Source organism: Puntigrus tetrazona, chromosome 16 (genome assembly GCF_018831695.1).
Source record: "Puntigrus tetrazona isolate hp1 chromosome 16, ASM1883169v1, whole genome shotgun sequence".
Lineage (NCBI taxonomy): Eukaryota > Metazoa > Chordata > Actinopteri > Cypriniformes > Cyprinidae > Puntigrus > Puntigrus tetrazona.
Window position 1 is genome coordinate 10,217,667 of NC_056714.1, and position 13,174 is coordinate 10,230,840.

The 13,174-nt window shown below is 35.9% G+C and overlaps 1 protein-coding gene across 1 annotated transcript in view; it reads left to right on the forward strand.

Annotated features, from left to right (window-relative positions):
* dnah5 (dynein, axonemal, heavy chain 5) overlaps positions 1-13,174 on the forward strand; it is an 89,275-nt gene that overhangs the window by 21,990 nt on the left and 54,111 nt on the right. The window contains 28 exon segments of the mRNA XM_043261668.1: positions 412-554; positions 714-915; positions 1,218-1,453; positions 1,774-1,992; positions 2,256-2,318; positions 2,448-2,686; positions 3,171-3,411; positions 4,564-4,673; positions 4,675-4,761; positions 5,057-5,210; positions 6,040-6,203; positions 6,385-6,541; positions 6,632-6,844; positions 6,931-7,155; positions 7,498-7,670; positions 7,978-8,156; positions 8,405-8,592; positions 9,093-9,287; positions 9,759-9,893; positions 10,066-10,170; positions 10,263-10,340; positions 10,343-10,376; positions 10,379-10,416; positions 10,519-10,666; positions 11,223-11,330; positions 11,333-11,466; positions 12,732-12,750; positions 12,753-12,907. Of these exon segments, the coding sequence (XP_043117603.1) occupies positions 412-554; positions 714-915; positions 1,218-1,453; positions 1,774-1,992; positions 2,256-2,318; positions 2,448-2,686; positions 3,171-3,411; positions 4,564-4,673; positions 4,675-4,761; positions 5,057-5,210; positions 6,040-6,203; positions 6,385-6,541; positions 6,632-6,844; positions 6,931-7,155; positions 7,498-7,670; positions 7,978-8,156; positions 8,405-8,592; positions 9,093-9,287; positions 9,759-9,893; positions 10,066-10,170; positions 10,263-10,340; positions 10,343-10,376; positions 10,379-10,416; positions 10,519-10,666; positions 11,223-11,330; positions 11,333-11,466; positions 12,732-12,750; positions 12,753-12,907 (4,142 nt within the window).

The following is a 13,174-nucleotide window of genomic DNA, read 5'->3' on the forward strand; positions in this document are numbered from 1 at the left end:
GAAAATATCTTTTTATAATGGTTAAAAATTGAAGCTCTGGATGGATAAGTTCATCTCCAATCATTTGATAAATAAAACTGGGGAATAAAGATAATGAATGCAGACAGTGAATGCAATTTTGTGAAGTGGTGACATGTCCCTAGACATGTCCTTTATTCTTTCTCTGTCGCTTGCACTCACAATAGGGAAACTGACACAAAATTGACAGAGTACAGCAGTGTCACAACAATATATCTTCTTACTGTAATGAAGCAGCTCTGTCTGTAAACACTTCATCTTCTGAAACAGATTAGAAGTAAAGGGTCCTTCATATAACTGATTTGAGACAAAATCCTTCTCCTACAGCTCCTCTCTGCTATTGTTTATTAACTTTGACTTCTCATTTTTGAAATGAATGTTTCCTTCTTCCAGAAGGTAGTACCTCAGATATATCGGCATCTGCAAACCAGGCCATTCATGTCCAAATGAAGAACTATCACAAAAGCATCTCTGAGAACAAAGAGATTCTCAAGCTGGTCTCTGTGCTTAGTACGTCCATCAATTCTACCAAAAAGGTCTGTTTCAGTTTGTTATTTTTTACTTAGATAGGATTTTAACTTATTTTGAATCTGGATGTTCAAGTCAGAAATACGTTTTTTTTTTTTTTTAATTTAGTGGTTTTTTGTTATAATGTGACTGTGATATTTGATGATCCTTTCATGTACTGCACACAGGAAATAACGAATGCTCTGGATCGCTTCAGTCTCTATCACCACATATGGAAGAAAGATCGAGAGGAAACCATCCAGATATTCATCCAAGGGAACCCTCTTCTTTCTGAATTTGAGTCTCAGATTCTGTACTACAGGGATCTGGAGCTAGAAATTAATACAGAGCCTGAGTTTATCTCAGTTGGAGCCCTGGCATTATACACAGGTAGACAGACTATGAATCAGCAGAAACTAGGAAATTTAATAGTTATAGAGAAGAACAAGTAATGGCTCAATTAATGATACCGGCAATAGTGTGAACATGTTTAATATTTAATTTCTTGTTTGTATGTTGTAATATATGCATGTTACATTTATTTAATTTAATTTTATTTTATTTATAATCTCGATCTTATGACAGATTTCTGGAGAAAATAATTGGTTATTTAATTTGATTATTATGATTGATTATTATTTTGTTGTTATCTTGAAGACTTCTTTATTCACTGTTGCTGAACTTACCCACAGCGGATCTGAAATTGGCTCTTACTGCTGAGACAAAGAGTTGGATGGTGGATTTTGGTCACCACTGCAACAGGAAATATCGCATGGAGATGGAACAGATCTTCACTTTTATAGATGATGCGAGCAAAAAACTCAACAGACAGATTAAGGACTTGGATGATATTCGTATCGCCATGGCAACACTTAAAGAGATCAGAGAACACCAGATATCCATAGACTTTCAAGTTGGTCCAATTGAGGTACATACAAATATAAAGAAAAATGAACCTGTATCTATATATTAAATCGGTATTTTATTAAGTACATTTACACGGCTGTGTGTTTACACTATAACTAACACAAAGTCTTATTATTATAAAAAATAATTTAAAAAAGGATTCCATACAATGCACAGAATACATGGAATATATTAAGAAAGGAAATAAAATAAAAAAAAAAAAAAAAATATATATATATATATATATATATATATATATATATATATATATATATATATATATATATATATATATTGTCTTTGTCTTCTGTATAAAGATTTTTCCCTGTTTTTGGCCTGCAGGAATCATACAGCATGCTACATAAATATGGATTGTTGATTGCCAAAGAGGAAGCAGATAAAGTGGACACACTTCGGTACACATGGGAGAAACTGCTTTCCCGTAGCACAGAGGTGCAGAATGAACTGGTGTCCCTTCAACCAAATTTCAGAGGGGAGCTCATCAGAAACGTTGAGATCTTTGTGGAGGACTGCCAACACTTCTACCACGACTATGAAGGGGTGAGTCCTGAGGGGCAGGTAAACTCTATTCACGCACTTCTTTCACTCTGAGATGTTCCCTCTGGCAATTACATTTACGAGCCCAAACACAGTTGTTTTTCAGGATTTATGTTCCTTTGGGTGTTCTGTAACGTAAAATGGCAGAAATCAAAACACACAAAAATCAAAGTAATTCTTTGAAGCTTCCACTACGAAAACAAAGTGGTTGTTTATCATAAATTAACAATATGTGCATATGTTTTTCTGGTTTTACAAATTCTCAGGATGGACCCATGGTGGTTGGATTGGCTCCCCAGGATGCCAGTGACAGGCTTATTATGTTTCAGGTACAGTAATTTACCATGTCTGTTTCCATAAACATAGACATAACAGAAGTTGTTTTTAGGTTTTGTTAACGTACATATGAATGGTTTCTTGCCTGATGTTATTTACTAAAATGGTCTGGTGTTCCACAGAATCGTTTTGACAATCTATTCCGCAAGTACATCACATACACAGGTGGGGAGGAGCTCTTTGGCCTACCAGTTACTCAACATCCTCAGTTGCTTGAGATCAGGAAACAGTTGACACTTCTCCAAAAGCTCTATGGACTTTACAACAGTGTTATCGACACAGTTAACGGCTACTATGACATTTCATGGGCTGACATCAATATTGACAGAATCAACAATGAACTACTTGAGTTTCAGTCGAGGTGAGAAGGTTAAAGAAGTCAACCAAAATTTTTGAATATCCACTCTCTGGCAGTCATATTATAAAAGTTGCATTGAAAAGCATGAAAGCACCAGGGGATTTCAATTGTGCAACTAATCACAGAAGCCTCTCGGAGAATAGATTCATTCTCCATGCCTGTCAGGGACTGAAATTAAAGTCAGCTGTGTTGGAGCAAGAACCAGTGTAACACAATAATCTTTGCAGAATAATAGGGTGTAAGAAGAGGTTTCTTTCTGATTCAATTTAAAGTATACTTGAGTTCAATACAATAGCAATGAAAATTTTATGTCATATGCTGTCAGCAAGATTTACTTTATAAGCAGTCGCTTTATAATGGACAGAATTTTACAAATAACAAATAAGGCAGACACAACAATAAACTTTCAACCTCACAACCAGTGCAATATTCAACATATGCATTAAGGTAGTGATGTAATTTTTTTTTGTATCATTTTGTTTTGTAGGTGCCGTAAGCTGCCACGGGCCCTTAAAGAGTGGCAGGCATTTCTGGACCTCAAAAAAACGATTGATGACTTTAGCGAGTGCTGCCCCCTGTTGGATCTAATGACTAACAAAGCCATGATGACTCGTCACTGGAAGAGGATTACTGAGGTTACAGGTCACATATTTGAGGTTGAAATAGATCCCTTCAAGCTCCGCAACATCATGGAAGCCCCACTGCTTAAGTACAAAGAAGAAATTGAGGTCAGAATTTCACTTTACAGATACTTGCAAATAGATTAGATCACAGTTTTGGCCTTTAAGGGTTTCTCCACTCCAAAATGAACATTTTGTCATTAATCACTTACTCGTCCCTTAAAAAATTGTTTGTCCTTGGAACACAATTTGTGACATTTTGGTACAAAACTGGGAGGCTTTTGACTGACCCATTGACTTCCAAATAATGAACACTGCAAAGGCCCAGAAAAGTATGAAAGACATCTTCAGAGTAATCCATCTGCCATCAGTGGTTCAACGTTATGAAGTGATGAGAATACTTGTACACAAAGAAAAAAAAATAACATTTGGTTTCACTTTATTTTGATGGTCCCTTATGAATATTCGGTTGACAATAAGCAGTTTTGCACCTGCATATCAACCAACTTTTTTAGTGTTAGTAGAGTATTAATAGACTGGTAGGGTTAGGGTTAAAATAAGTTGACATGTTCTTGAAAAGATACCTACAGCCAGTAGAATGTCTGTTGGTAGAGCATCACAATAAAGAGTTAGCAGATAATAATCAGACAGTTGTTAGTTGACATGTAGGTGCAAAGTTACGTAATATCAACAAGAATGTTCATAAGGGACCATCAAAAGAAAGTGTTACCCAACATTTACTTAACAGTGTACGTGGTGCTGTGATAGCCGTGACCCAATACACAATTGGACCACTCAGGTACATAGATGCATCCGCCGCCTTGTAGCGGTGAACTTGACATCAATCATTATATCTGTAGATTCGCACAGAACCATTGAGCCGTTCTGTGCAGGACTGTGGCATCTTTCGAATATTCAATGATTACTATAGTAAATGACGTCAAATCAAGACCGCTACAGTATGGCATACAGCTTCTGTATAGCGGTCCACAGAAACAGTCGCTAATGAGGCATCTAAATATGTATGTATATATACTTTCATACTTTTCTGAACCTTGACATTGTTATTTACTTGGCTGTCAGCGGGATAGTCAAAAGCCTCCTGGTTATTATGCAAAATATCTTAACTTGTGTTCAAAAGAACAAACAAAGCTTTGACAGGTCTGGATGCTCTGAGTAAGTGACTAATGACACATTTTCATTTTGGGTTGGAGTAATCCTTTAAAATTGTGTTATAACTGTAACAACTCATTGGTGCAGGACATCTGTATTAGTGCTGTGAAGGAGCGTGACATCGAGCAGAAACTCAAGCAAGTAATTGCGGAATGGGACAACAAGACCTTTACTTTTGCACACTTTAAAACCAGAGGAGCTCCTTCTGAGAGGTGACAGCACATCAGAGATCATTACTAATATGGAGGATAGCCTGATGGTGCTTGGCTCACTTATGAGCAACAGGTGAGCTGTTAGTATACTATACGTAATTTTATTTTATGCTAGTACAACTATAGTCTTATCTAGTCTACTAATAATTCTCTAATGGGAGTTAGTTGACATGTGAGTGCAAAGTTAGTCAATACAATTTTAGGACTAATAAAGTGTAACAGTATTTATTGTGACTGTATTGCGGCATTTAAATGTATATGTTTTGACTTATTTTTTGTGGTCACTTAATAAAACATAGGTCTATCAAATGAAATGAATCAATACCAGTTATTTTGCATATACTCACATAACTTGTGTCTCTCTATAGATACAACACACCATTCAAAGCTCAGATCCAGAAGTGGGTTCAGAACCTCTCCAACACAACAGATATCATTGAGAACTGGATGACTGTGCAGAACCTTTGGATTTACCTTGAGGCTGTTTTCGTTGGTGGAGACATAGCCAAACAGCTCCCGAAGGTAATAACTCTCAAACATTTACAACTATTTTTTTAGTCATTATAGAAAGTGAAAAAACAATGGGGAAAAGAATGAAGGAATAAGGCTAGGTGTAACGTCCAAAAATCAAAAACACAGGTTACCAGGCAGAGATCATACACAGCAGAGTCAAACAGGAATAATATGGTAGACCGCTCGGTAAGGCAGGTGAACTGGCAATACTTTGCATTAAGTTAGTGAAGACCCTTTGTTTATAAAGGCCTCCCAACAGGAAATGGATGTAGAAGAAGCAGAGGGCTAGGTGTTACACTAGGTTAAGTCTGATGATTAATTTCAAATCCACATATCCCATATGAGCATCATAGATGAATGTGATAATCAATATAGTTTTCTGTGTATTTGTAATTATTTAATCGGTTGTCTTACATTCCCTTATTTTTTAAAAATGGTAAAAGACATAATTATATGAATTTTACAATATGACATGTTTTCACCCAAAAGAGAAAAATCTAAACTTGTTTTCGGTAACACTATAGAACACTTATTCACTATTAATTAAGTTTAGGTATCGGGTAGGATTAAGGATGTAAAATAAGGTCAGAACAAGGGATTAATATATGCTTAATTACTATTAATATTTGGTTAATAGTCTAGTACTATGCATGCTAATAAGTTAAGAGACCCTAAAATAAAGTGTTATCAGATTTTCTTACACTGAAATAATTATAATGGGTTTTTTTTAACATTTATTTTCAGCTTGATGTTTTTTGTTTTGTTTTGTGAATGATTTTGTGATGATTTTTTAAATCTTATTGACTTATTGAAGTCAAATGTTATACTTCTGTTTTAGGAAGCAAAGCGGTTTTCCAATATCGATAAATCCTGGGTGAAAATAATGACTCGAGCTCATGAGATGCCTAATGTAGTCCAGTCATGTGTTGGAGATGAGACCATGGGTCAGCTGCTGCCTCACCTGCTGGAACAGCTAGAGATGTGTCAAAAATCCCTCACAGGGTATGTCACGCAACTGTTTATCAGTCAAGTCTTTATATCAGGATTCAGCAGTTTTTTTATAGTGAGATGCACCTGGGAACTATATTAAGGGAAAAATAATCTGGAAAACAACTTCAAATATTTTTGAGTTGCATTTTTTTGTCAGGTTCAGTGCAGCTGATTTTAAGCAATTTCTTTACAGGTACCTGGAGAAGAAGCGATTGCTCTTTCCGCGTTTCTTTTTTGTGTCAGACCCTGCCCTGCTAGAGATTTTAGGCCAAGCATCTGACTCACACACCATCCAGGCTCACCTACTCAACATCTTTGACAACATCAAATGTGTCCGCTTCCATGAAAAGGTGATCACTACTTTAACTGAGCAAATACAGTATAATATAATATCTGCTTTTTGATATTAAATCAACTTTTCCCAACAAATTGCTTTTAAGATGTATGATAAGATTCTGGCGATATCATCAAGAGAAGGCGAGACAGTTGAGCTGGACAGGCCAGTCATAGCAGAGGGCAATGTGGAGGTCTGGCTAAATGCGCTACTTAAGGAATCTCAGAGATCTTTGCACCTTGTCATCCGTCAAGCTGCACTTGCCATTCAAGACTCTGGCTTTGAGTTGATCGAATTTTTGGACTTCTTTCCTGCACAGGTATGCAATCTGACAGCAACGACACATTGTACTGTAAATTAAGCAACACGGTGCAGTATATTAATCGGATGCTTTCTGTGTATTAGGTTGGTTTACTGGGAATCCAGATGATCTGGACGAAGGATTCTGAGGATGCTTTGAGCAATGCCAGATATGACCGTAAGATCATGGCTAAAACCAACCATTTTTTTCTTGAGCTCCTCAACAATTTGATTGACATGACCACGAAGGACCTTGGATCTGTTGAACGAACAAAGTATGAAACACTAATCACCATCCATGTACACCAGAGGGACATCTTTGATGATTTGGTGAGTGCCTTAATACAGTTAATACAGCTTATATGCTACATTTGTAAACAAACCAAATTTTTGTAAAGCTTTATAATAGGCACTTTAGCCGATGACAGGAAGCCAAATAATTTGTTTATTATATATATTTTTTCTATTTTGTATTATTATTATTATTATTATTATTATTATTATCATCAAATAAGGTTTCTCATAATTTGATATGTCAACTGGCAAGGTTGGATGTCTTAATATCTCATGACTGAATGCCAAACAGTACTCAAGGCAGTTTTAAGCATTCATAGACATGTTTTTGAGACAAATCCAAAAGATAAGCACTCAATGTCTGTTCTTATCACACAGTGTCGTTTGCACATCAAAAGTCCAACAGACTTTGAATGGCTGAAGCAGTGTCGCTTTTACTTTAATGAAGACTCGGATAAGATGATGATCAACATCACAGATGTGGGTTTCGTGTATCAGAATGAGTTTCTAGGCTGTACTGACAGGCTGGTCATCACTCCTCTCACTGACAGGTGCTGCTGGCAATTATGTTTGTTTACCTCTATTTTCCCACTGTGGGGCCATTTATGTATAATTACAAGGCAGATGTGATTTCAGTAACACTTTATTTTATGGTGTCCTTGTTACATGTTGTGTGTACTATTATAATAACGATAAATTATGCAGTTTCCTCCCAGAGAATATGTTTGGAATTAAGTAATAATAATATTAATGCATGATGTTATGAATGTTCAGATTTTTTACTGGAAAACAAACAAATACTAATCATGATTTTTTTATGTAAAATGTTTTTTGTGCCATTTTCAATACATTTTTCAGATGCTACATTACTTTAGCTCAAGCTCTGGGAATGAGCATGGGTGGAGCCCCAGCTGGGCCGGCTGGAACGGGAAAGACAGAAACCACTAAGGACATGGGCCGTTGCCTGGGCAAATATGTGGTGGTATTCAACTGCTCCGATCAGATGGACTTCAGAGGATTGGGCAGAATTTTCAAAGGTGCCAATGCATATCATAAAAACATGCATTATAACTTTAAATTCTTGCAAAAACATCATATTGTCATTCATTGTAACTTGTAAGCAATCATCTCTAATTCATCACCCATACGCAAGTAATATTCGGGTGATATGGTGCGTGAAATTAAACACGAATAACCCATTTCTTTGATTTTTGTCATTTTATTAGGATGTTCTTATTGCATACTTAAAGGTGATGATTTTTCTTTCATTTTTTTGTGCCTCTAGGTCTTGCTCAGTCTGGCTCCTGGGGGTGTTTTGATGAGTTTAACCGTATCGACCTACCAGTGCTTTCAGTGGCAGCTCAGCAAATCGCCATTGTACTCACCTGCAAGAAAGAACGGAGGAAGAACTTCATCTTTACGGATGGAGATAATGTGGAGATGAACCCAGAATTTGGAATCTTCCTCACCATGGTGGGCTGGTGGCTATATGCCTTCTTTAAAATATGACACATCTCACAAAGAATTACTTTTAACACTAGGAATTAGGAACTATTAAATGGTATACATAAAAAGTATTCCAGTGGTTTGTGCATTTTTTCACTGTAAACACATAATAGAACTGTGACTGCATATCATCAGTAATAATTGGTGTTGGTCACATGGCCAGTCTTAAAATAAATAAATACAATTTTACAATTTCTAAAACAGTATAATGAGATACAGGGAACATTTTTATTCACTTCTGGTCAATTGACCCTATTTTTTGTTTAATTTTATATAGAACACATTAAACATCACAACTAGATACGGTTACTTGTACTTGTATAATTACTGCTTGTGAAAATCTGTGGGAAAAGACAAAATGAAATGTAGGAATGTTACAAGGTTACACGTTAATACTAACCTTAATACTATGCACAGAATGTTATTATTTTCACATTTTGTTTTTTTGGTTTTTATGTTATTTTCAGAATCCTGGATATGCGGGAAGGCAAGAACTTCCAGAGAATCTGAAAATTAACTTCCGCTCGGTGGCGATGATGGTTCCTGACAGACAAATAATTATCAGAGTGAAACTGGCAAGCTGTGGCTTTATTGACAATATCGAACTAGCCAGGAAATTCTTCACTTTATACAAACTGTGCGAGGAGCAGCTCTCTAAGCAGGTGACTATCAATAGTAGCAATGTACTCAATAACTAATAATCAGATATTCACTGATCTCTGTCCCACTTACTATGAAATAGATTAAGGCTAGAAAATACAGTAAAAAGTTGTTGCTCAGGAACTTAAGAAAGTGACAATATCCAGGTACCGAGAGGATAAACATGGCATTTTTTTCTCTTCTTCACCTAAATCCTGACAAGAGCATGCTCTGGATTAAACGTGTCAGCCTTCATTCTTAAATATACTTGTGCATAATTATACGTAACCTAACTTACATTTTGAATAAGGTTGTGGTAGAGGTGAAGTTTACTATTAGCAATTTTAGGTCATTTTATGCAATTTCTTTATTTTAGACCAGATATATATATATATATATATATATATGTATGTATATGTATATATATATGTATGTTTATTTATTGATTTGCTGATGTATTTCTGAGCTTGATTTGTGTGTTTTTTTTCTCTTAGGTCCACTATGACTTCGGTCTTCGCAATATTCTGTCCGTCCCATGCACACTTGGGGCAGCAAAACGGGCCAATCCTAATGACACAGAGTCTACTATTGTCATGAGGGTTCTGCGAGACATGAACCTGTCCAAACTGGTAAAAGTGCCAGTATACATACATAGTTTTCAAATACTGTATGCTGTACTAATAGACCGAACAGTCAACAGTCAACTCTAAAATGATAGATTCTCTCTCTTTGCAGTTCAGCATCAGAATTCCTTTCTAAAGCCATCTGTAACAACAATAAAATGTGTCTCTGTCATTTAAGATTGATGAGGATGAGCCATTATTCCTGAGTTTGATTGAAGATCTTTTCCTGGAATTCAATTGATAAAGCCGATACCCTGATTTGGAGTCAGCCATAGACAAACAGGTTATTTGGTTGATGATGGTTAAAAACTACACCATAATTTAAATTATAATTTTAATGTAATATATAATATAATTTTCTTTTTTCTTTAATAGGTAACTGAGGCTGGTCTGATCAATCACCCACCGTGGAGGTTAAAGGTCATTCAGCTATATGAGACTCAGAGAGTCCGCTGGGCGGAATGATGGCACTAGGACCCAGCGGAGCAGGAAAACAACCTGCATTCATACTCTAATGAAGGCCATGACCGTGAGAATTAGAAATTAGGCAATCAAAACTAGACCATTAACAATTTAATTTCATTATTGATGTTTATTTAATTTGTGATTTTGATTGTGAAACAATGTTTAGACTGCGTGCCAGCCTCACAGAGAGATGCGTATGAACCCTAAAGCTATAACTGCACCTCAAATGTTTGGTCGACTTGATGTGGCTACCAATGACTGGACTGATGGAATCTTTTCCACTCTTTGGAGGAAAACACTCAGAGCAAAGAAAGGTAGATCAACTATTTAAAAAGAGGAATAGAGAATGCATTAAGCTTTTTGAAGCTGAATTTCCTGAGATATTTTAAATATATATCAAAGTAAATTTAAAGTGTAAAGCACTGAACATTGAAATTATTAATCAGACTTGTCATGTCTGGTCTGAAATGTGCAAAAACACTGCTATGAGTAAATGTTTTCAAATATATTAGAGTCGGTTGGCAAGAAAGCCAACGGCTTCCAAAGTGGTTAAAAAACCTCTCAAACAGGCAAGAGTGTACTAGTCCCTCCCATTACATAAAAGGCAGTGAAATCTATAACACATGAAAGAGAATGGTTCATTTAAATGGGAAAAACATGCTGAAGCCTATCAATAGGGTTTTCAAATCAATGAACAAGCAGACATTAAACAGGCCTTTAGACACTAATGGGCAAAGTAATCAGCCATAAGATGCCAAATGTTAACCATTGATCACAATGATTGATGGAAGCCACAGCATTATGCTTTTGTGTATTTGTATCTGTTACATTTCTCATTTGTTCTTCATATTTTATTTGGGGAACACATAGGAGAACACATATGGATTGTCCTTGATGGGCCAGTTGATGCTATATGGATTGAAAACCTAAACTCTGTCCTGGATGATAACTGCACACTGACATTGGCCAATGGTGATCGATTCCCATGGCCCCCAATTGCAAGATTGTGTTTGAACCACACAACATCGATAACGCCTCCCCAGCCACAGTGTCCCGTAATGGGATGGTGTTTATGAGCTCTTCTGTCCTTAACTGGAGCCCTATTTTGAGGTGGGTGATGGGGAACAAGTTCATAGCATTATTACATATAGTGTATAGTATATATTTTGACATGATGTACTTATTGTGTACATGCACATTTTTATAATCTACTTATATTTGAAAATACTGTCCTATAATTTGCAACATTTGCAAATCCTTTCTGTAGTCACATTACACCTTGCTTCCACCATAGCAAGCCTGGCTCTAGCCTGATCCATACCCTGCCTTAATAGCAGCAAAAGTGTTTTGCAATTTAACATGAACACAATAGATACATTGCCCTGACAATTCAATATTTTGTTATTAAGTACATAGTGTTTAAAGAGATATAATATAAAGTGGAACTGAAAATTCATTATTCAGGTTTTTTCCTCTTGGCATGGAACAAAATTAAGATTTTTAGCATAATAAGTTATAATAAGTGAATGTAAACACTAAAAATAGGAAAAGGTAAAAATAAAAATAATATAAAATATTATAAAATGGCTTCTGAACCATTATCATAATATACCTATAGCTTTGTACAAGCAACAGAACAACTCTGACACAAAATTGGCTAAAAGACATCACAATGAACATTGTAGTGAAGGTTTAAAGTATCCTATTAATAATAAAGGAATAATGAGCTACAAAAATTTTTTATTTAATAAATGGAATCATGGAAATGTTTTAAAACTAAACAAGTGTCAGCAGCTGATGACAGAATTTTAATTTATTGGAGAACAATGCTATTCTGTTCGTTGTTTGACCTAAAATTGTAATTCTTTCATCATTTATTCACCTCATGTCAATCCAAAGCCATGAAGCCTTCTGGTTTCATCATATGATTCAGTAAAGCTTCTTTCAGAACTTATATTAAATCGCTGGATTGTAATGTATTTTGAAGCATCAAAGATTTAGGGAAATGACTTTCAGTGGATAGACAAAAATCTACAAATATGTCCCTGCACATTTGCATCATAAAAGTGAAGAAAGACATCTGCAGAACCCTGAATGTATAAAGCAGTGGTTCTACTATAGTTATTCCTTATACTCCACTCTGAATTACTGGAGTCTAAAATCCCCAAGGCATTTTTTTTCTCTGTCTTTATAAAAGACTTCAAAGCTGCTCAACTGTTCAATGGATGAAGAGTAAATGAGGGAGAGCCAGAAAAAGAAGGACAAACTATTTTCGAGCTCTAAAGAATACTTCATTTAATTTCAGTGTGCAGATGTCTATCTCTCACTAAGTGTGTGTCCTTCCTAACAGGTTTTTCATTCGTGTGTGTGTGTTTTTAGGGCTGGCTGAAGAAACGTTCCCCTCAGAAGGGGTGGTCCTGAGGGAGCTCTTCTCCTCTTCTTTTCCTGAGCTCTATCGGTTCAGTGTCCAATCTTTGCAGTATAAAATGGACATGCTGGAGGCCTTCATCATCATGCAGTGCATAAATATGCTGCAAGGACTCATTCAGCCCAAGGTTGTGATTCAACAGCCGTAGTCCTCATTAACCCAGATTTTACAACAATGAAAGACTGCCTACTAACTTGTCAATCAAAAATAAGTGATTTAAACTTCAGCTTCTGTGATTAAAGAACAGAGCTGTTGTCCCGTGATTTATTGCATACAGTATATGCCAAATAGCAGACTGCAGTTATGACCAGTTACTGACCAATTTTAATCAGCACATGACGCTTTGATATTCAACCCATGCGGATTTTCCCTTATCTGAAAGTCATGAATATGA